The 22227-nt window shown below is 37.3% G+C and overlaps 1 protein-coding gene across 2 annotated transcripts in view; it reads right to left on the bottom strand.

Moving 5' to 3' along the window:
- The window catches only part of asap2a (ArfGAP with SH3 domain, ankyrin repeat and PH domain 2a), a 123361-nt gene extending 102805 nt beyond the window's left edge, over positions 1-20556 (bottom strand). For both annotated transcript variants that reach the window (XM_052145687.1, XM_052145686.1), the window contains exon 1: positions 20061-20556. In XM_052145687.1, the coding sequence (XP_052001647.1) occupies positions 20061-20186 (126 nt within the window). In that variant the 5' untranslated portion in view covers positions 20187-20556. The remainder of the gene's footprint in view (positions 1-20060) is intronic.
- Between the last annotated feature and the right edge of the window lie 1671 nt (positions 20557-22227).

Consider the following 22227-nt stretch of genomic DNA (forward strand, 5'->3'; position numbering starts at 1 on the left):
ACACAATATGGGGTTACATTTTCTCCTTCCATTTTTCCACAAATGTCAAGAAGGGCTGCCAAGTTTCATAGAATCTCAGGGTAGACCCCTGAAGAGAGTATCTTATCTTCTCCAACTTAAGACATTGTATAATCTCTTGGATCCAATGAGAATATGTTCGGGGGCTTAAACGATACGAGTCGCCTGGCCAGTAAAGTGCAGAAGGTCAATCCCTAATGATGGCGCATGCTGTGTGGCGTGGCTCCAAATATAGCAATAAGAGGGCATGGAACCATTGGATCATTTCATATTTCAGAGAGAGTATTGAAAATTGATTGCCAATAATTATGTAGACTTGGATAGGTCCAGCACATATGCAACAAGCTTGCAGGGGCTTGCTTACATCTGTCACATGTAGGGTCTAGCTCTGGTCTAATTCTAGACAATCTAACCTTCAACCAGTGAAGTCGGTGTACTATTTTGAATAGCACAACAGCGTGCCATTGACAGATGGATGAAAAGTGGAACCTTCTGATAATTTTTTTGCCAGACTCCATTAGGGATTTGTTCATTTCAGTCCTCCTCCCACTTGTTTTTGAGATGATCTAAGGTTGCCAAACTATGTAGATTGAGAAGATTGTATACCTATAATCTGCTTTAAATATTTTCCTTACTTGAAAACGGAGTCTAGAAGGGACGTGGGGGGATAAGAAGGAAAGCAATTAGAGTGCGAGGTTATAAAATTCTGCAATTGTAAATATCTGAAAAACTGGGTCCTAGGAATACCAAATCTGCTTACTCGTTGCTCAAAAGATGCAAAATTGTTATCTACATTGAGGTCCTGTAATGAAAGGATCCCACTCATAAACCAAATATCAAAGGGTCTGTCTAACATTGAAGGGGTAAACATGTGGGTTTTAACTAAAGGAACAGAGAGGGAGAGACTGCAAAGAGCAAATGCCCTTCTAAACTGATTCAAAATTTTACAGACTGTGCCGCAATGGGGTTGGTGGTATAATGAGAGATAGGCTTACCCAGTGGGAGTTCAGAGCACAATAGAGAGGGTAAGGAGGTAGGACCACAGCAGGGCTGCAACTACTGATAATTTTGATAATCGATTAATCTAATGATTATTAGAATCATTGGCGATTATTGCAACGACTAATCATTAGTTCGTAACTGATTATTCAGCTTGTGCCCTGACGTATAAGGTTGTATTAAATGTGCTTACTAACAATAAAGAGGACAAAATCATCTTATAAAAATACCTCTAAATTACATTTACTGAATTAAAGGGGAATAAATATTTTTAAAGTTTAATTCAGTAAAGAAATTCACTGCAAATATCCTATTGTTATCGATTTAAAATGGTCTAAAAATCCTTTAAACAAGATATATTTACTTGAGAAGCAAGATATAAGATATTTAGACTTGCTTTAATGTATCTTAAATATAGAGATGCACCGATTGCAATTTTCTTGGCCGATTTCGATTTCCGATTTTTTGCAAGTGTGACCTGCCAATACAGATTTTTTCAGATTCCGATTTTCTTTCTAAGAACTATTATTGACCACATATGCAAACAAAATCTACCTTTCTTCAATGCTACATTTTATTTCATAAACTCGTCTAACAAAACAATTCCAAAGATCTGAAAAACTGAAGTGTCCAATACGCTCAACTTACGTTAGATGTCCAAATATCAGTTGTAAAACTGAGCACTGCTTCGGGAACGGCTTGCATACCTGCAACCACTCCCGTTTTTCCCGGGAGTCTCCCGTTTTGTTATTTCTCCCAAAAAAACTCCCGTAATTTGTATGGCCCAAACCACGTTATATGAATAATCACATCAATATATTATTCCAAGGTGGTCCAGTTGCCAGATCTTGAATGAAACGCATCCTACTCACACAATCGACACATCATACAAATGACCTCAATCTGGCAACCTACAACCCATTTGCACTGTTGATATCTGCGCAGGCAGCAGACGCGGGATGTTAAATCAAGCATCACTGGTAGATGGGAGGAGAAGACTCAGCTGGTAATCCGGTGAAAAAAACAAAATACACATGTACATTTAACAACAGCTGGGTGGAAGAATTGAATTTCATATCCCGAAGCCATATCGACAATGCCCATGCCTTTTGCAATGTGTGTCGCACTGATTTTAATATCGGACACGGTGGGAAAAATTACGTTAAATCACAACGGCACAATTTGTATGTATTTAGCCTGCCTCTGCCATCCAGCACCCCACTTCCCCTCTCCCGGATTTGTGTACCCAAATGTTGACAGATAACAGGCTGCGTGTGTGACATGACACGAGATTAAACTCTGGCAACGAGACGTCGGCAAGTACCTCATACTCTGTATCGAGGGAATGTATCAGATTTCTGATCCCTCTGTCCTCAACTATGGAGAACAGCTGGTCATCCAGGGCCATGAATTCCATAATTTTCCTCGTAATTGCTTTGGTCTTTTCGCTGCTCATTCCAAGGAATGATAGGAGGGGCTGCTGACTTGTGGCTGGCTCTGAGCTCTGGCTAGCTTTAGCCGCTTTCCCTTTTTAGCTTCTTTTTTAAAATGGGCATTTTCAGCTGGGTGATGGTGTTTTAAATGTCTAATTAGGTTTGTTGATCCGAAAGTTATTGTGGTGGTTCCCCCACGGTTTAATTTGGCCTTACTATTATTAAACATTTCAAACTTTATGTATTCTTCACTCACACAGTGAAGATCTCCCACGCCAATGACATGTTTACATGCGGCTGTGACGTTATTGCCTGCGCCGCTAGCAACAAAACGGACCGTCTTGGAATCGGTAAGACGTGAGGCTGACTGGCCGGTTACCGGCCCGGGCCGAACATGCGGAAAAATCGGCTAATTCCGGTCCCTGGCCGGTCAATCGATGCAGCTCTACTTAAATATAAGTGTATTTTGTATATAAGTGTATTTTTTACTTGGTTATACTTTTGCGAGTGCAGTAAAGGCAAAATATACTTCATAAATATATAAATTCAAGTTCTATTCTCTAAAAGCAAGTCTAAATATCTAATATGCTGCTTCTCAGGTGAATGCATCTTTTTTAAATGATTTTCAGATATTTTAAAATATTTGTATTTGTAATATTATATTCAACATTCTCAGATAAAAAAAAAATATTCTGTAGTATAGCTGCAAAAGAAAATGTACGTTGTTTTAAAGGAGTTTTCGAAATTTATATTGGAGCCAAAACAAAAACAAATCAAAAACATATATTGTTGCATTGTATAATGGGGCAAAGTCTTACCTCTCTCACATTTATGTTCACTTCAACCCATCTTTAACTCACATTAAAAACAAACTCGCTCTTCTTAATAAATCTGTGTATTGCCAATTTCCTTCACGATAAGAAATGCACAGTGACACATACAGGTGAAACTCGAAAAATTAGAATATCGTGCAAAAGTTCATTAATTTCAGTAATTCAACTTAAAAGGTGAAACTAATATATTATATAGACTCATTACAAGCAAAGTAAGATATTTCAAGCCTTTATTTGATATAATTTTGATGATTATGGCTTACAGCTTATGAAAACCCCAAATTCAGAATCTCAGAAAATTAGAATATTACATGAAATAAATAAAAAATAAGGATTTTAAATACAGAAATGTCGGCCCTCTGAAAAGTATAATCATGCATATGTACTCAGTACTTGGTTTGGGCCCCTTTTGCATTAATTACTGCCTCAATGCGGCGTGGCATGGATGCTATCATCCTGTGGCACTGCTGAGGTGTTATGGAAGACCAAGATGCTTCAATAGCGGCCTTCAGCTCTTCTGCATTGTTTGGTCTCATGTCTCTCATCTTTCTCTTGGCAATGCCAAGGTCATTCAGGTTCAGGTCAAGCGAGTTTGCTGGCCAATCAAGCACAGTAATACCATGGTCAATGAACCAGGTTTTGGTACTTTTGGCAGTGTGGGCAGGTGCCAAGTCCTGCTGGAAAATGAAGTCAGCATCTCCATAAAGCTTGTCTGCTGAAGGAAGCATGAAGTGCTCTAAAATGTCCCGGTAGACGGCTGCGTTGACTCTGGACTTAATAAAGCACAGTGGACCAACACCAGCCGATGACATGGCTCCCCAAACCAACACAGACTGTGGAAACTTCACACTGGACTTCAAGCATCTTGGATTGTGTGCCTCTCCATTCTTCCTCCAGACTCTGGGACCTTGGTTTCCAAATGAGATGCAAAATTTGCTCTCATCAGAAAAGAGGACTTTGGACCACTGAGCAACAGACCAGTTCTTTTTTCTTTAGCCCAGGTAACATTTGAAGCCCATGTCCATGACCCGTCTGTGTGTGGTGGCTCTTGATGCAGTAAATCCAGCCTCAGTCCACTCCTTGTGAAGCTCCCCCACACATTTGAATGGCCTTTTCCTGACAATCCTCTCCAGGCTACGGTCATCCCTGCTGCTTGTGCACCTTTTTCTTCCACACTTTTCCCTTCCACTTAACTTTCTATTAATGTGCTTTGATACAGCACTTTGAGAACATCCAACTTCTTTTGCAATTACCTTTTGAGGCTTTCCCTCCTTGTGGAGGGTGTCAATGATGGTTTTCTGCAAACTGTCAGGTCAGCAGTCTTCCCCATGATTGTGAATTCAACTGAACCAGACTGAGAGACCATTTAAAGGCTCAGGAACCCTTTGCAGGTGTTTAGCTGATTAGAGTGTGACACTTTGAGCCTACAATACTGAACCTTTTCACAATATTCTAATTTTCTGAGATTCTGAATTTGGGGTTTTCATAAGCTGTAAGCCATAATCATCAAAATTATATCAAATAAAGGCTTCAAATATCTTACTTTGCTTGTAATGAGTCTATATAATATATTAGTTTCACCTTTTAAGTTGAATTACTGAAATTAATGAACTTTTGCACGATATTCTAATTTTTCGAGTTTCACCTGTATATTATGATTCAATATCACGTTATAATCTAGCTGCATTAAAGGTGCTATATTATGTAATATTTTTTACTGTACTAAATCATAAAATTACCATAATATGTCATTAGAGAATTAGGAAATGTGCCAAGTTGAAACACTTGCTTCTCCAATGACAATGCTACAGCCAGTATATTCTACTTTGAAGTTTCCATTCCTGGCCGGAATTTCTGTTTTGGCCTGTGTGATCCCACCATCTGCCCACTGACCAATAGTATTTCAACACCGCCGGGTTGCCAGATTTGGAAAAAAAACACTGCGTGCTGCAGCCATGGAAGCCCGCAAACAAACTGGATCAGAGATAACAGATTCCACCCGACCTAAAAAGCCTCGCCATCAATCTAAAAGCCACCATGACCAGAGGTGTAGTAAAACAAGAATAAATATTGCCTTTGAAAGATGGAGACAGCTTAATGACCAGAAATCCTTTAAAACATTCTGGCAAACCGCATGAGCTTCGAGTCTGAGCGGGGCAGACAACTCTCCAATATTTTTAATTTGGACTGAAGTACCCATTTCAAACACTTGTTGTCAATCTTACATATAGTAACTTTAAGCGTGCGCGCTTGAGGGATGAGCATCCCTGCGACAGTGTGTGCCTCAGCTGTTGCAGTTTCAATCTCTCCTCCTTAAATCAAGACATTCGCACAACTCATAGAAGAGACGCTGACTGCACAGAGAAATGCCAGTTTCTGAGTTTATACTTATTTACATGATCTGCTTCAGTATTATTTGAACTTTAATAAAGCTATAACACATTTAATATAACTGCATTTAAGATTTAACTCTGGAGTTATTCCACAATGAGAGCTTTTGCATTTACTTATTAGTTTTTATTTGTATAATTCCCTCATACTTTGTGATCTACATCACCTGAAGCTGTTTGGAAAGTTTGGAGTGCATCTGGACTGCAAGCTCTGTTTTCTTCCTCTCCTCAGTCAAGTACGAACTGCTCATGTTACGTTAAATGAGACCAAATGACTATTCGACAAAAAAAATTGTTTTATATTTTATAACCGGATATCTGCCAAATAACTTCAAGGTGTCTAGTAATCTAAAGATGCTTGGCAGAAGGTTTGCCAGATATAACAGCAAGTCGTCTGCATAAAGCAATACTTGAGTTTACATTCCTGACCTCCTCGGCTAATTCCTTTAATATTAATATCCCGCCTTGTAGCTAGTGCTAACCGTTCAATCACAGTGGCAAACAGGAACGGTGACATCGGGCAACCTTGCCTGGAACTACTTCGCAGATTAAAGTAAGCAGAGACGTTATTGTTGGTATGCACCGCAGCCATTAGGGAGGAATAGATCATTCTAATCCAGGAAACAAACTTCGGGGCAAAGCCAAATTTTCAGAGTGTATAAAAGAGGTAATCCCACCCCACCTGATCAAAGGACTTCTCAGCATCAAGTGATAGTACAATCTCAGGCATGTCAGATGAAGAGGGATTATAATGAATATTTAAAAGCTACCTGATATTAAAGAATGAATACCGGTTCTTCATGAAGCCTGTTTGGTCTGCTGAGATGATTAAAGAGAGGGGTGCCTCAAGACGTCGAGCCAAAAGCTTTGCAAGACGCTTTACGTCTGTGATCAGGAGGGAAATAGGATGGTATGAGCTACACTGAAGGGGATTTTTGTCCTTCTTTAAAATAAGGGAAATGGTCACTTCACGTGTAGTTGGGGAGAGAACTTGAAGAAAGTGCTTCCTTAAAATGGAGAAGAGGGGCAAATGCAACTGAAAATGTATTAAAGAACTCAGATGGATAGCCATCTGGCCCTGGAGATTTTCCGCTTTGCATACTCCTAATCGCCTGCAACCTCTACGACGGAGATATCATCCTCTAGCTCGGCATCCAGCTCTGGGTCTACTCTAGGAATATAAAGATTATGAAAAAACTTGTCTAACGCTGATTCTTCTTCTGGTGGCTCTGAATGCTCAAAGGACCGTGGATGGAGATGACTATGGACTGATATTTGCAAGTGATTTTTTTTTGTCAATAAAAAAATATCTTTCCATGAAGCATCTTGTGAACTGGGGAAAAAAGGAATAGCCCCTAGATGTAGGATTATGGAAACGCCAAACATCCGTTACACCGTATATCTGAAGAAAATGTTTTGACTCAGAGGAAGTTCTAGATGAGCTATGGTCTAACTTTGGAGAAAGTACGCAGTTTATATCCCCATCCAGGATAAGATAATGCGTGTCTATGCTAGGAATTCGGGAAAAGGTATTGATGGGGGAAAAAAATATCATCCCATTGATATCCCATTGATCATTTGGGGCCTAAATGTTGGCTAAAATAACTGGGAGACCATACAATCGACCAACTACAATAACATAACGTCCCATGATATCAGATTCTGTGCTAGACATCACAAATGGTAAATTTTTACAGATTAGGATTGCTGCCCCCCTCGAGTTGAAATTGGATTGAAACGCTTGCCCCATCCATCCACCTCCCAAACTGGATTGATCAGCGATACAGAGATGAGTCTCCTGGAGAAATGCAACATCAGCCTTGAGGTGATCAAGGAGTGAGAGTACCTTCCTGCGTTTCACATGATGATTTAAAGATTTGATGTTCCAATTTACAAAGTTAACAATGCACCCCGTAGCTCCTCCTAAATTATTAGTGTCAGCTAGAGTCATAGTGGACAATACCCTTTGAATACACCCGAGACTCCAAAACAGTGAATTTAAGACGTGTAAGACAGCTAACAAAACAAACAAACAAAATAGGTCTGGTAGGTCCCCAACCCCTGCCACCTAAATGAACATGGTGGCTGCAACATCCTTCACTGACAAAACCACACATTCAGTGGGGATTCAATGGGGAACAACTTAGTGACCACTAGGTCGGCCTTATGTCATAATAACATTCAATAGTGAAAGTGGAGCACTACAAAAAAAAAAAAAACATTTAAACAGATACATTATAACTAAATAATATATATAAATAATAACTAAAACGGTATGTATTTGCTGCTTCAGTATTAGAGCACCTACACATACATGAGATCTGGCATTGCTAACGAAGATGTGCACTTGCCTTATGATGAAGGGGGGGGGTGTCATGATATCTCTCTGAACAATATATGAATGAAGTAAATATGTAGATATCAGACCTTTAAATAGGATTGCCTATCAAACCTTTCACATATCGGCATCTGCCTGAGGGAAAACAGAGCTGGGTTCAAGATAATGAGGAGTCAGAATGTTAACGTCACTTTGCAGCCTACGTAGTTGGAGTAATGTTTTAAACGTAGGCTATTGCCTTCTCCGGGTCCAGAAATTCAATATTATTCCCGTTATAGGAGATGAGAAGTCAAGCTGGGAACACTATCCCATATCCCATACAGACCTTGTTGACAAGCCTTCCTCCATATTGTTGATAGCGGCCTTCATATTGTCCATCTAAGAGCGAATAGCCAATGTGTTGTCTGCAATTTCAGATTTAAAAAGGACTGAGACCAGGTAACCAGTAAAGTGGACCAAAAACAGATCTGGTCCACTTTAAGGGGTCTGAGATTGGTTCTTTTAAAGAGGACTCAAGTGTGAAAACACCCTTAATGCCGCACCCGATCTGATCAGCTGCTTGTGTGTGGCGTGCTCCAAATGAACATGACCGGTGACTGATATAAAAGACAGCTGTAATATTCCCAGTGTGATTGTACACAGTGTGATTGTAGCTCACCTTCATCCATCATGCATGGATACATCAGCTTAAGACCATAACTGGCCTTGATGTGTGCATGTTGATGAACGGTCTCTTTTCTTGGCCCATAAAAAAGTATCAAATAATTTGGAGAGGATATATTTGGGAGAATCAAACATCCACTGCTCCTTTTACCATGATGATTCAGATAGATCACTAATTATTGCTTTGTTCTATGACGTGTTTCAAGTGTACTGCATCTATAGCCAACATTTAGCAAGCGGTAATTTTGACAAACTTTGCTAGTTGAATTGTAATGATATATTTCATATTGCTGCACTGCTCCGTGTGAACCGCTAGAGGCTGCTTATCTATCTGCAGGGGTTTATGAATATACACACAAATTGTTTGACATACAATGAGTACTTCATAGATAAACTTGATAATTTATTATTGATGGATATTGATGTCTAGATAACTTTTAGATAAACTTGTTTAGATAAAATGAATATCTACACAGACAAGAAGTATTTCTTAAGCAGTTTTCTTATTTTATTCTATTATTTCTGAACATCTGGGTTTATTAGGTTTAAATTTATTTTACATTTACACTATGTTGATAACTTTCCCCTGTGGTACACTTTATTGTGCATTTTTATCCCGCAGGCCGGAGATGACTCCTTACAGATGTGGCCCACGGCCCGTATGTTTGACACCCCTGGTTTAAAGTGATTGTTAGGAAGAGTGTGTAAACTCCAGGACACTAATGAAGATGCAATCATTGAAAAATTAAGACCAAATGTGTCTGGCAGAGATGCATACACTGGGTAGCAAAAGCAGTCTCCACATCTCTTGGTATGTTTTATGGATTTTCAAGATTCATCAATCATAATCTACAGGGAGAAACTGCAAAACTGGTTTAAGTAAAAAAAAAAAAAAAAAAAACAGATTGCAGAAAGACACCATAAAGGCACCTGCATACTTCATATGAAATCAAAGAACAAAAAGGTATTACGTCATTTCGAACTAAATCTGGCCAAAACAATGGTGTTTTTGAGATTGTTCCAGTGGTTCATAACAGCTTGTTTAGTCAGTTAAGATCTGTCAACATGAACACACCAGAGTGCAGCGTTATTAGCAAACTGGTGCAAACTTACCTACATCTGCCTGATCGTTCACATAGAGACATTTTCCAAGAATGTCATGCATTTAAAATAAATATATAATTTATTAGGCTTCAAAAGGAATCAAATCTACTCAAATACATTAAAGTGCCTATTCACTCTTTTGTTTGATGCTGATTCATTCATGTGCCACCTTTGGCCGAAAGCCATTCACACACCTGCGCAAAGTAAGATCTGCCTCACTTAACATTATTTTGTCTGTAATCTGTCCATTACCCTCTTTTATACACCCATCTTTGCAGTAGTATCAGTGTCATCATAAATTAAAAGTACAGAGTATAAACTATGCATATTATGGCAGTGTTTAACATGTTAGCACAATAATGCCATTAATGCATAATGTAAACATGGAAATTACTAGAAATGCACCAATGTATTGGCCGCCGATATATACCGGCCTATTACTGTCTCTTCACGGTTTGATGTGAAAAGCAGAGAATAATACGATAATTTCAATCTCAATCTCATGTAAACATAGTTTTCTTGCTTTGCCAGATTTTTTAGGAGTATCAGCGTATTGGTGTTTATTTGAGTGGTTAAAACAGCCTCTATTACTGATCACAGGTGAATTCTATATATAGAATGAGGCATGTAGTAATTGATAATATTTTAATATCACATTAGTTTAGGTTTTACATGTAATATTGTGCGTTCTAATATTTAAATGCTTCTCTAAATGCCTGCCCATGTAGCGTGGCCGGTGTATGGATGTTCGCAAATGGTTTCCTGCTGCTCAGCTGTTTCGAACTTATTTTGGCACTGAACGAAGAACTTTTGTTTATGGTTTTTTTTTTGGAAAAATGAAAAACTGCTGTAGTTCAGCAGGATTTTTATTTGTATTTCAGAGCTGGACAAGCAGAAACTGACCACACATCTGCAAGCTTTTAGCAGCAGTGACAGCATTAAAAATTCAGTTGCTGTAAAAATAGCAGCACGCCAGAGGGTCTGTCGAAATGTGGACATGCAGGTAGCATTTGCACATTTTAGAAAAATCCCCTGAATCTGCATGTCCTTTGGGACTGGATCTTTGACAGCTTCTTTCCCACTATGCAAGATAAAAAGAATCAAATCCTCACAAGCTAGCATTTAATACCCTTCTTAAAAACATGTTTAAAGAAGCCACAATTTTTTTATGGCTTTTAGTCCATGTCTCTAGTTTACCCCTAAAAAGTTTACAAATTAATTTCTTATGATTTTTACATATTTAAAACTGACAGTCTCTCTTTTCACAGAAATTCCAAGGACATACAGTATACAAATTATTGTCCAATAAAATGCTCTCTAGAATGAGAGTTCCACCTTCTCCTAAACTATAAATAAAACCTGCCTTTAATAGATCAAACTAATCTCACTGATAATTTGGCAACAGTAGGTTGAAAGTTCTCCTGCTGAAATCAGTCAGTGGTCGAAGCTGGAGGTGTTGTTAAATGTAGTTGCATATGTGAGCTCCAGTTTCTGGGTGAAATGTCCACAGAGTGGCACCACTATTTGTATTTTTTGTAGTAAATTATGTAATAAAGTTAAAATGAATACCCCTACACTACACTACCCCAAACCCCAATATTAAACCTAATCATTAATAGAGTAATAGTGTAATTTTAGAGCACAAATGCAATCTCTGAATTGTGCCGACCATTGTTTATGTGAATGCGATTAATTCCTGATTCCTACAGGACCAGAAACCTTGCCTCAGAGGCTGCTTGTGCAATCAGAAGCACTAGAGGAAAATGTTATTGTGCTTGAAATGATGCAAAAATGCTGATGCAGAAAATTTACCAAATATTGTAGGGGGCCTGGGTATCTCAGCAAGTATTGATGCTGACAACCACCCCTGGAGTTGGAAGTTCAAATCCAGGGTGTGCTGAGTGACTCCTCGCCAGGTCTCCTAAGCAACCAAATTGGCCCAGTTGCTAGGGGTAACCTCCTTGTGGTCGCGATTAGTGGTTCTCTTTCATTGGGATGCGTGGTAAGTTGTGCGTGGATCACAGAGTTTAGCATGAGCCCCCACATGCGTTGTCTCCGCGGTGTCATGCACAGCGAGCAACGTATTAAGATGTGCGGACTGATGGTCTCAGATGCGGAGGCAACTGATATTCATCCTCCACCACCTGGATTGAGGTGAGTAACCGCACCACCATGAGGACCTAGTAAAGTGGTGAGAATTGTGCATTCCAACATTTGGAGAAAAGAAGAAAGAAATTATTTTTTTGGCCTCGGTGATATATTGGTTGATCACTAATTATAATCAACCACATACAAGTCCATTGCTCACTTCTGTGAATAAATTATAAAAAAACAATCTGGATAACAGTTTTGTTTGTCATGCTTTTAAGGTGCTCAATGTGATGGTTACCATTTAGGCAGTCTTCATTTACTGATAAAACAGCTATAAATATTTCAGTAACAATTCTCAGCTTGTTTTGAATGTGTTGCTTACATAAGAAATATGGCATGCAGTTGATTTACCCAAAATAAGCATTTGAAAATGTTAATTGTTTTGATCGAAATTAATCGCAATTACAACTGAAGGGGAAAAATTCATCATGTTTTTTGTCATTGTGCAGCTCTACTATATAGAATATATATAATACATATAAGGTTTAACGTCTTTGATATATAAAACCACTTTGCCTAATCAAACATGAAATAAACCAAAGAAAATATCTTACAATTAACAATTCAAACTAAATTGGTAATACAGAATTTGTATTTAACACTAATATAATCGCATTTAAAGAAAAACTGCTCTTACTTTAAAAAACTGCTTTCCCAAATTAGATTGGTTTGCTTACACAGAAAGTGACAGTCCCAACACATTTACCAGGCACCTCTGGGAAACAGACCTCCATCCTTGGAGGACACAGCTACAAATCAATGAGTGGACTTCATTACTGAAGAAGTAGGGCTTAACAGTTAACAATCATCCTGAAAAGGGAGTATCCCCTTATAATCTGTGACAAACTCCTTGGATAGAGGGACTGCCTGACCCCATTAACACTCACTAAACAAAGGCCAGTGCACTTCTGAACCCTAGCAGATCAATGCACCCTGCTCCAAACAATTAATGGGATTTCCTCAACCCTATTATTCCAACATGTCACTAGGGACTCCAGATACTTTGGTTTCTACCATATGAGCCATGACATGATAAAGAAATCCAGAATCTATTGGGACAAGACCATGACTTTGGCCCAAACTAAGAATGCACAGAAATCTCAGATGCCGAAAATGTTTGGCCGCAAATGGCATAAAATGCTTTTTTGGTTTTCGGCCAAAGAGAAAAAAAAAAAGCAGAAAATCTTGCACGACAATTAGAACAAAAACTGTTATTTAAAATCCGGTAACAGAAACATTCACATGGAAAAAAAGCATTGTTTATGTTGAACATTCAAGTCCACATCTCTAGAAGTGAACTGATCACTCTCTTGGTCATTAGCATATTAATAAAGAGCATTTTCTAGTGCTTCAGTATTGTGTGTTATTGTGTGTCATGGTCATTACTGACAAGCTCAAATATGACATTAAAGAAGCAAAAAGCAACATTAAAGTTGTAAGAGTGGGTAAAAAAAAATGACGATCCTGTTACAAATCGCAATTCTTAAGACAAACAATTTAAAAATCATCTCACTGGTAAAAATCTATTTTTAATGTAATTTAAAAAAATTACACATTTAGCTTAATATGCTAATCTAACGATAGATAGATTATTTATGTTAAGTCCTTTAATGCACCACTGCTACAGCCATCACAGCACCGCTTGTTCACTGTCAGACATCAAATCTTCTGCTGTGGATAATATTCCTGTAATCATGCATAAACCACAGATTTATTTGTGATGTGGTGTGTAGAGTATTTTTAAGGTTTTGTCCCACTTTGTAAAAAGCTTTTCTTGTTTCTTACTTTTGTTTCATCAATAATAATTGATAAGGCTCTTAGAATTCAGAGAGGACAGGTGGTCATCAGTGTACCAAACTACACACCTCCTTAACTGACTAGGGGACCAATGTTGTTTTTAGCTTTGTGTGTTTTAATCTCATTTCCTAGGGTTGTTAAAATGGCCAAACTCCACCTGTTCCACCAGAGCAGCTGCTGGTTTCATCAGCATTACTTGTCTTGACACCAGTGATCAGGAAGTGATCTATGCTATACCCTGCTGACAAAAACAGACTAGACCAATTAAGGTGGTTCAGCAGGTGACCTTAAATGTCCAGTTAAAACCTCTGCAGTTAACAAGTTTAAGGTATGTTTGGGAACATTCATGCTTGTTTTCTTCAATCACCCTATATGGCTACATTGGTTAAGATTGTCTCCATGCAACAATAACCATCTTAACCAGCTTGTGACTGTAATAGACCAGCATTGCCTACCTGAAATCAGTTTAGACCATCTTGAAATTTAAGATGGTCCAAACTGGTCCAAGTTGTTTTTTCTTCAGGATGGTATTTTTATTTATATTCTATCCCTTTTTTTCCCAATTTGGAATGCCTAATTCCCACAATTTAGTAGGCCCTCGTGGTGGAGCAGTTATTCGCCTCAATCTGGGTGGCGCAGGACAAGTCTCAGTTGTCTCCGCTTCTGAGACAGTCAATCCGCACATCTTATCACATGGCTCATTGTGCATGACACCGCAGAGACTCTGCATGTTGAGACTCATGTTACTCTCCATGATCCAAGCACAATTTACCATGCGCCACATTGAGAGTGAGAACCACTAATCGTGACCACGAGGAGGTTACTCCATGTTACCCCTCCCAAGCAACCGGGCCAATTTGGTTCTAGGAGACCTGGCTGGAGTCACTCAGCACACCCTGGATTCGAACTCATGACTCCAAGGAGGGTAGTTGTTAATTGAATAGGATAATAACAACTACCTTATTGCTCATTCTTAGAATTAGGGATTTCAACAATCCCTTGACAATTTTTGATTAGATAATCAAGTGTTTAACAAACCTTATTATTACTCATTAAACTTTATCTGGTGAAAATATATGCAAAACACTCCATCTTGTAATATATAGGCTATATAAGGTTTAATTTTTTAAATACTAACATATAGATTATTGGAACAGAGCCAAGTCTCAGTCACTGAAGAATAAGAGTCCCTGGTGTGTTTCGGGCTCATTTATAGTTAAAAGTCCTGCATTATACACCAAATCTTCATTTTTTTTGGTTATTATTGGAATTTTGGTTGACTAATAAACTGCATCTGGGATTGTATTTATTTTGTACTCTTGTTGTTTATTATGTTAAACTATTGGCTGATTAATCAGTTATCTGTATTTTCCATCACCTTAGTTATCAGTATCTGGAAAATCCACTATCGGTCAACCTCTACTAAAAACCATAAACATCCCCCAGCATAATGGAGAAGACTTTTGCTATGTGGGCTAAAAATGCAAGAATATCTGCTAGTTATGACCTGATCTATACTTGCTAGTATCAAAAACATCTTTGTTCAGAGTAGCTTAATACAAATGTGTTCATTACATTTGTAAAGGCCCTGGTGTATTAAAAGAACTTAGCTTTCATGGACATCTGCTCCAATAGAGAAGAAGCCAATATCTTTGGGGAGATAGTTCTCAAAAACACATATCTCTGGCTATCTTGTGATTGAGAGAAGATTCAGAGATCATATGAAGCACTTACGTTTATTGATTCTGAAGCCAGCTGACCTCGCAATAAGACAAGGAAATATGCAACCATGAATCGACCTGAAACTCCCACGCCATGAGAGAGAGGGACAATTTAACTATGAACACCAATATGTTGCTGCAGTGAAACAAAAATCTGAATTGGTCTACAAAAAAATGCAATAAAAAAAAAAAAAATTAAAACACACATTTTACTCATAATGTGACAACATTTTCAAAATGCAATTTATATGCTGGAATGCACCAATTATGGTGTTAGTATAGAAATATCACTCAATACATACCTTGATGTTTTGTCAGTGCTGTAACATTAACATCCTGGTGGCTGGGTGTAATTTGGTTAGATAAATTGTGGGCAGAAATCAAAAATCAAATAAAGTAAAGACCAAACACTGTTCACCCTTTCGTTTTCCCGCTATTTAAAATTTGTGGTGTATCATCTAGGAGACACTGGGAACAAAACGTTGTACATAGCTTTTTGATAGACCAAACCGTTTTCAAATACCGCTTCAACGAATCTGATGGCGAGCATGTCCAAAATGGACGTGAGGCTGTACGCTTTGGCATATTGGCACCAAACTTGGTAATATGTCATAGCCATCATGACTTGAGGGTACCTACAGAATTTAGGTTCAGTGCCAACAAGTGGTCAGGAGATGGATATATCGGCCATTTTGAGTTTTGTTGTAAATTGCTGTTTATTACAAACACTTTGGCATATCATTATGAAATTAGGTTGCGCAAAGTCTTTCTAGCAAGTCAGTCCACAGCCGGCCATCTTGGGAACACTCTCGGGAGGCTATTTCCAGTCATGACAGTGCAGCTCCTTGAATGGCGAAAGTCTAGCAATACGGATATCATAAATTGGGATTTTTTACCTCATAATATGCTAAAAAAAAACGCAATTATCCTGGCTTTTATAGATAATGCGCACGCACGTTCTAGAGTTGATTTCCTGGTGATGCCTGTATCTAAAAGTTGATTTACTCTTTGTAAGGCGGGACTTCCTTTCTACATCCTTTGACAGTTGGGCGATCAGAGCTCCTATGTTTAGCGTTCCAATTTCTCCTTTTCATTTTAATAGAAGTGTCCCATCTCTACTAAATAATCTCTGGTATGTGTCATCGCAGCTATGTCCTGAAGGTACTCAAAAAGTTTGGGAACTGCACCACAGTGGTCAATAGATATGATAAAACACTTATAACTTTGGATTACTTTGGCCTAATTTTATTTTGTTAGCTTCCTTGGGTCATGCCAAACACGGTGATACAACATTTGATAAGGTCCACTATACTTCATGTACGCTGTTGTGAATTGGATTTTTTCATTGAATCTTTTTAATGGTTCACTGAAACATTGTTCATTGTTTTACTTATGTGCAGGTCTAAAGCAGATATTATTATTTCAAATTGAGTAACAGTCTATGAGCCTAATATTTTAGCTTGTTTTATTTTCCAAGTGGGTGAAACTTTTACAACTGTAGGCCTCAAATTAGCATAATTTGTTTTCCAGTATAATTGCTTCAGCAAGAAACAAAAGTAATCCATAATTCTCACTATTGGGAACAATTAGGAACTTAGGAAATTAGACATGTGAGAGAGGCAGTGCTTTAAAGTGGAGATAATACTGAGCAGAATCATTCTGCAGTCATAAACACATTTCCTAAATTTAGCACCTATACAGTATATAGCCCAATTACGCTCTTAAGGTAAAAGACTGTTAAAATGCTACAGTAAAAAAACGTAAATTGGTTAACGAGTAGTTACCGTAAAATATGTTAAAATTTGTAATACATTTAAAAAGACAATACATGTAGTTTTATGGTAAAATGTTGTAAAAATTTAATTTTTATATATCTAAAAAGTATTATTTTCCTGTATAATTAACGGTTAAAATTATATTATGTTAAACAAGAGTACATGTACTTTATACGGTAAATTATTGTTAAACTTACGGTAAAAAAAAATTTAATTGGTTGTTCCCAGAATTCCCTGCATGATCCATTACATTTCATTATATTTGAAGGGAATAGTTATTATTCTTATTTTTAATATCGGTTATGTACATTGGGGTGTTCTGTGTTATATTTGATGTAGTTTAGTTAATGTTTATTGTATGATTTTAATTTCACATGTGTTACCCTGATGGTGTTTAGTGTTTTTGTGAGTGCAACATTTTTATTGGATTTTTTAAAAATACTGGTTTATTGGTCATTGCTCCAGGATGGGCCTCTTTTGATGAACTTCATATCATCATGTGCTTACTATGTGATTAACAATACATTATAAAGTGAAAAGCAGATTTGTACAGTTTCAGAAGGTTAATATATTAAGTGTATCATTTAATAATATAAACAATGGTACTGCACTATAAAATATACAGTTTAAAACTGTTAAATGTACAGATTGTTCTGTAAAGTTGTTTGCATTTTTACAGTATTTTATACATAATTAATCTGGCAACCACAGCTGCGCTATTTTTTGTAAAAACAACAGGATTTGTTTTTTTTTTACAGTCTATTTTTATCAAACTGTGCAAGCTCCTCTTCAAAATTAGCTCAACAAATTCAGACAATGACTATGTTGGTGAGAGGTCAGTGCGACACAAAAACAACCAACTTAAAGTGATTTTATAAAACTCCAAATTTGTGGACAGTACTACTTATGTCCCTAAAGCAGTGACCACAAAGCCAAAGAGTGAAAAAACAGCATGCAAGAGGAGGAAGACCAAAAAAACAATCATTTAGCTCCAGACTTCCTGCGTGCCTCAATGGAGCATTCAGCCACAGGATAGAACACATTTACCCCACAAAAAAAATAATATTCTATCTATCTAACACACACACATACATATATATACATATATATATATATATATATATATCACAGCTATAATACACATCAGACACACGCACCACTTGGCTTAAAGGCTCAAATACTTTTGTGGGCCAACTGAATATGAGCTACAGTATATTCACTCTGAACCTGTGAGATTGTACAAGTCCAGCAAAAAATTTTTTTTTTTTTAACATTGGACATGGCAAAGATAAAAAACACACCTTGCTAGCAACATCAGTGAAAGTCATACAGCAACACACCAATTTTGACCCCTTCTGAGATAACCTAAAAAGGTCTCACACTACACCGACACTATCTTTAAACTTAATAAGAAGTATATAAGAAGTATAGTCTGCAGCATCCATCATGACTAATCTGTAGTTGTGGTGATGGAGTTCCCACAGGAAGCTGTCTCCATTCAACGCAACACAAAAGCAGCAGAGCCTATCAGAGCTGGGGAAGGCTATATATATATCTCGTCAGGGCGAGGTTTCAATCATTTACTGGATGTTTTTATACATTGTAGAAACTGTGTCATTACAGGAATGTTCCAGTTCAATACAAGTGAAGCTCACTTGACAGCATTTTTGGCAAATCCAAAAATATAACTCATCCCTCCACTGAAATATCATGGTTAAAGTATGGCATTTACAATGGAAGTGAATGGAGCCAGACCATAAAGGTTAAAATACAAAGATTTACACTAGTATAGTCATAAGACGTAAACATTATACTTGTTAAAGGAATATTCCTGGTTCAATACAAGTTAAGCTCAATCGACACCATTTTTGGTATAATGTTGATTACCACAAATGTATTTCAACTCATCCATCCTTTTCTTAAAAAAAAAAGCACAAATCAGTGGAGGCACTTACAATGGAAGTGAATGGGGCCAGATTTCAGGGTTTCACCAACGCTACATCACCATGACAACTATGTTGTAATATTGGATAGAACTTTAGACAGAAAAGGTAAGTGATTTTATCACACTAACAGTGTATAGCTGTAAGATGTAAACATTACACTTTTGAAACTGTGTATTTTACATTTATGGACTGGCCCCATTTACTTACATTGTAAGTGACTTACTTTAACATAAATAATATGTTATATGCGATATATATATGATGTTGCCAGCAAATCTTTGCCATGTCCAATGTTAAAAAATACATTTTGCTGGACTTGTAGAATTTCACAGGTTCAAAGTGAATATACTGTAGCTCATATTCAGTTGGCCCCCAAAAGTGTACACACACACATATATATATATATATATGTTCCAAAAATACTTTCAATTGAGCCTAACTTTTGACAGCAACACCTGACATACTGATGGACAAAATTTTGAGCTGTGTATATATATATATATATATAAAACAGATGTTGATCAATTGCTACCAAGCATTGAAGTGAAATATGTTCTATTTTGTGTTTGCAGGAAAATATATGTAGCATGATTACACCTATATACAGTATGATTACACCTATTCCACTAAGCCGTGTTGTATTGTAGCTAAATGTGCAATGATCAAACTCTTCAGGAGTTTCCACTGGATAAGACAATCCAATACTGTGTCTAATGGGTGAGGCTCAGAGCATCAACAAAGAGGGGCGAGGATTTGCCTCCTCAATCAACTCATTTAGCTACCCCAAGGGGGGCAATAGCTGACTCCGATGGACTTCTAAGTAAGCAAAACACCCAAGCCTGCTTTAACTAAACCAAACACACAGGTTAAATGAACTTGTGGCGAGTCTCACCTCCTCCAGTGCGGTTACAGTATTCCTGCAGTGAGTCATTCTCGTGGTGAAGTTTGAGGCGGTGGGTGATTTATAATCTTCATTTGTCTCCGCCACAAACTCCGCCACCGTGATTTGGTCCGGCATTGTATATCCTTTTAGAAATCCCACAAATCTCAGTTGAATCCTTTCAATGACTCGCTCTGGTACTTATATGACGACAAATTCAAAAATAATATGACGAAATGAAACTATGACGAGCTTCCTGATGTCTGATCATCGCTGTGTATTGTCCTTGGCGGAATAAGTCAAGTTGGGAATGTATTAAAATTAGTAGGCACCAACAGAGACTGGAATCTATCTCTTCCACGGCGTTAGTTCTCACTTCTTCACGTTTAAGTGCAAATTCAGTGCACTCGTTTGATAATAAACCGATCCGATGATGTAGTCCTCATCCGTTAAGGGACATTTGTGTTTCTTGTCGCGCGCAGCAGCAGGCTGTAGAATAGATCAATGCACGAGCTCTTGCAGAGCGATTCAATGAAAGCGCAGAAATTGACAAAGTAAAGGTGGAGGAGATTCAATGGGAAGCGTTGACCAATCAGGTATAACGACAGTTAGTTCTAAACCAATCGGAATGGAGTAGGGCGTGGTTTGTTTGTGGCTCGCCTTTAGAAGTATATGCGTCTCTTTTAAGGTGGAGTAGGGAGTTTCTAGTGCGTGTGAAGGGGTAGATAACGTTAAATACTTTTTGGGTATGTTATTTGTAATGTTTGTTTTGATATTTTCTTAAATAAAAAAATAAACACTTTTTGGGTATGTTGTTGACATGTCCTGTGTTTTGACATGCTATGCCCCATGTAAAACATTTGTATTATTATTATTATTATTATTATGCCTGCAGCTTTGACCTCATATCAATTGAGAGACTATATGGATAATTTGTACTTTTAAAATTAATTTAGCATCATTGGGCAATAACAAACTAATGAAGGCAAGAATGTTTAAAAACTGACGACTTACAGGACCAAAAATGTGTTATTTCCCTTGTGCATTCATATAAATTAACCTAAAATGTTGATGTGGACAGAAGAGTTAATGGACATGTTATGCGTCACATACCCAAATACAGTCTGAAACTTTCTAATAAATAAATAAAAATACAATTGTAACAACATTTAACCAAATACTGACTAATTTAATGTGGGAAAATAAATCTACATTTATTTTTTAAGGGTTAATTCACCCAAAAATTAAAATTCTCTCATCATTTAAACACCCTCATGCCATCCCAAATATGTATGACTTTTTTTTTCTGCAGAACACAAATTAAGATTTTTAGAAGACTATTTCAGCTCTGTAGGTCCATACAATGCAAGTGAATGGTAGAACTTTGAAGGTCCAAAAAGCATATACAGGCAGGATAAAAGTAATCCATACGACTCCAGAGGTTTATTATATGTATTCTGAGGCAATTTTGTTGCTTTTGGTAAGAAGCAGATCAATATTTAAGTCCTATTTTGCTATAAATCTCAATTTTCACTTTCAGAATGTGAAAGTAAGTGAAAGTGGAGATTTGTAGTAAAAATAAAAGCCTAAATGTCTGTTTCTCAACCACACTTTTCGTGTAGCTTCTAAATACATAGATTTAACAACTGGAGACATTTAGATTACTTTCATGCTGCCTGTATGTGATTTTTGTAGCTTCAATGTTCTGGTCACAATCCACTTGCATTGTATGGACCTACAGAGCTGAGATATTCTTCTAAAAATCTTAATTTGTGTTCTGCAGAAGAACGTCATACACATCTAGGATGGCATGAGGGTGAGTAAATGCAGAGAGAATTTTAATTTCTGGGTGAACTATCCCTTAAAAAGGTATGCCTGTTTGAAAATATTATTTAAGATTCTTTATAGAATATTTTCTTAGTCCTATGCAAATTACTTAGCCTAATTACTTTAAAACTGAAATATTTCTGAATATAATTTTATTAGCCGGTTGACATCATTGTTGTGCCAATAAAAGTTGCACACACAGTTGCCTCCACAACAAAAGACTCATTTAGATGATAATTATGTAATTGCTGAGGGCTGTAATCCCTGGCACAAAAGGTGCCAGTCTTTATTATTTTTATACTCCCATGTATAAATAAAATATTGATCTCAGATTGAAATGAAATGTAATGTC

Source organism: Xyrauchen texanus, chromosome 16 (genome assembly GCF_025860055.1).
Source record: "Xyrauchen texanus isolate HMW12.3.18 chromosome 16, RBS_HiC_50CHRs, whole genome shotgun sequence".
NCBI lineage: Eukaryota > Metazoa > Chordata > Actinopteri > Cypriniformes > Catostomidae > Xyrauchen > Xyrauchen texanus.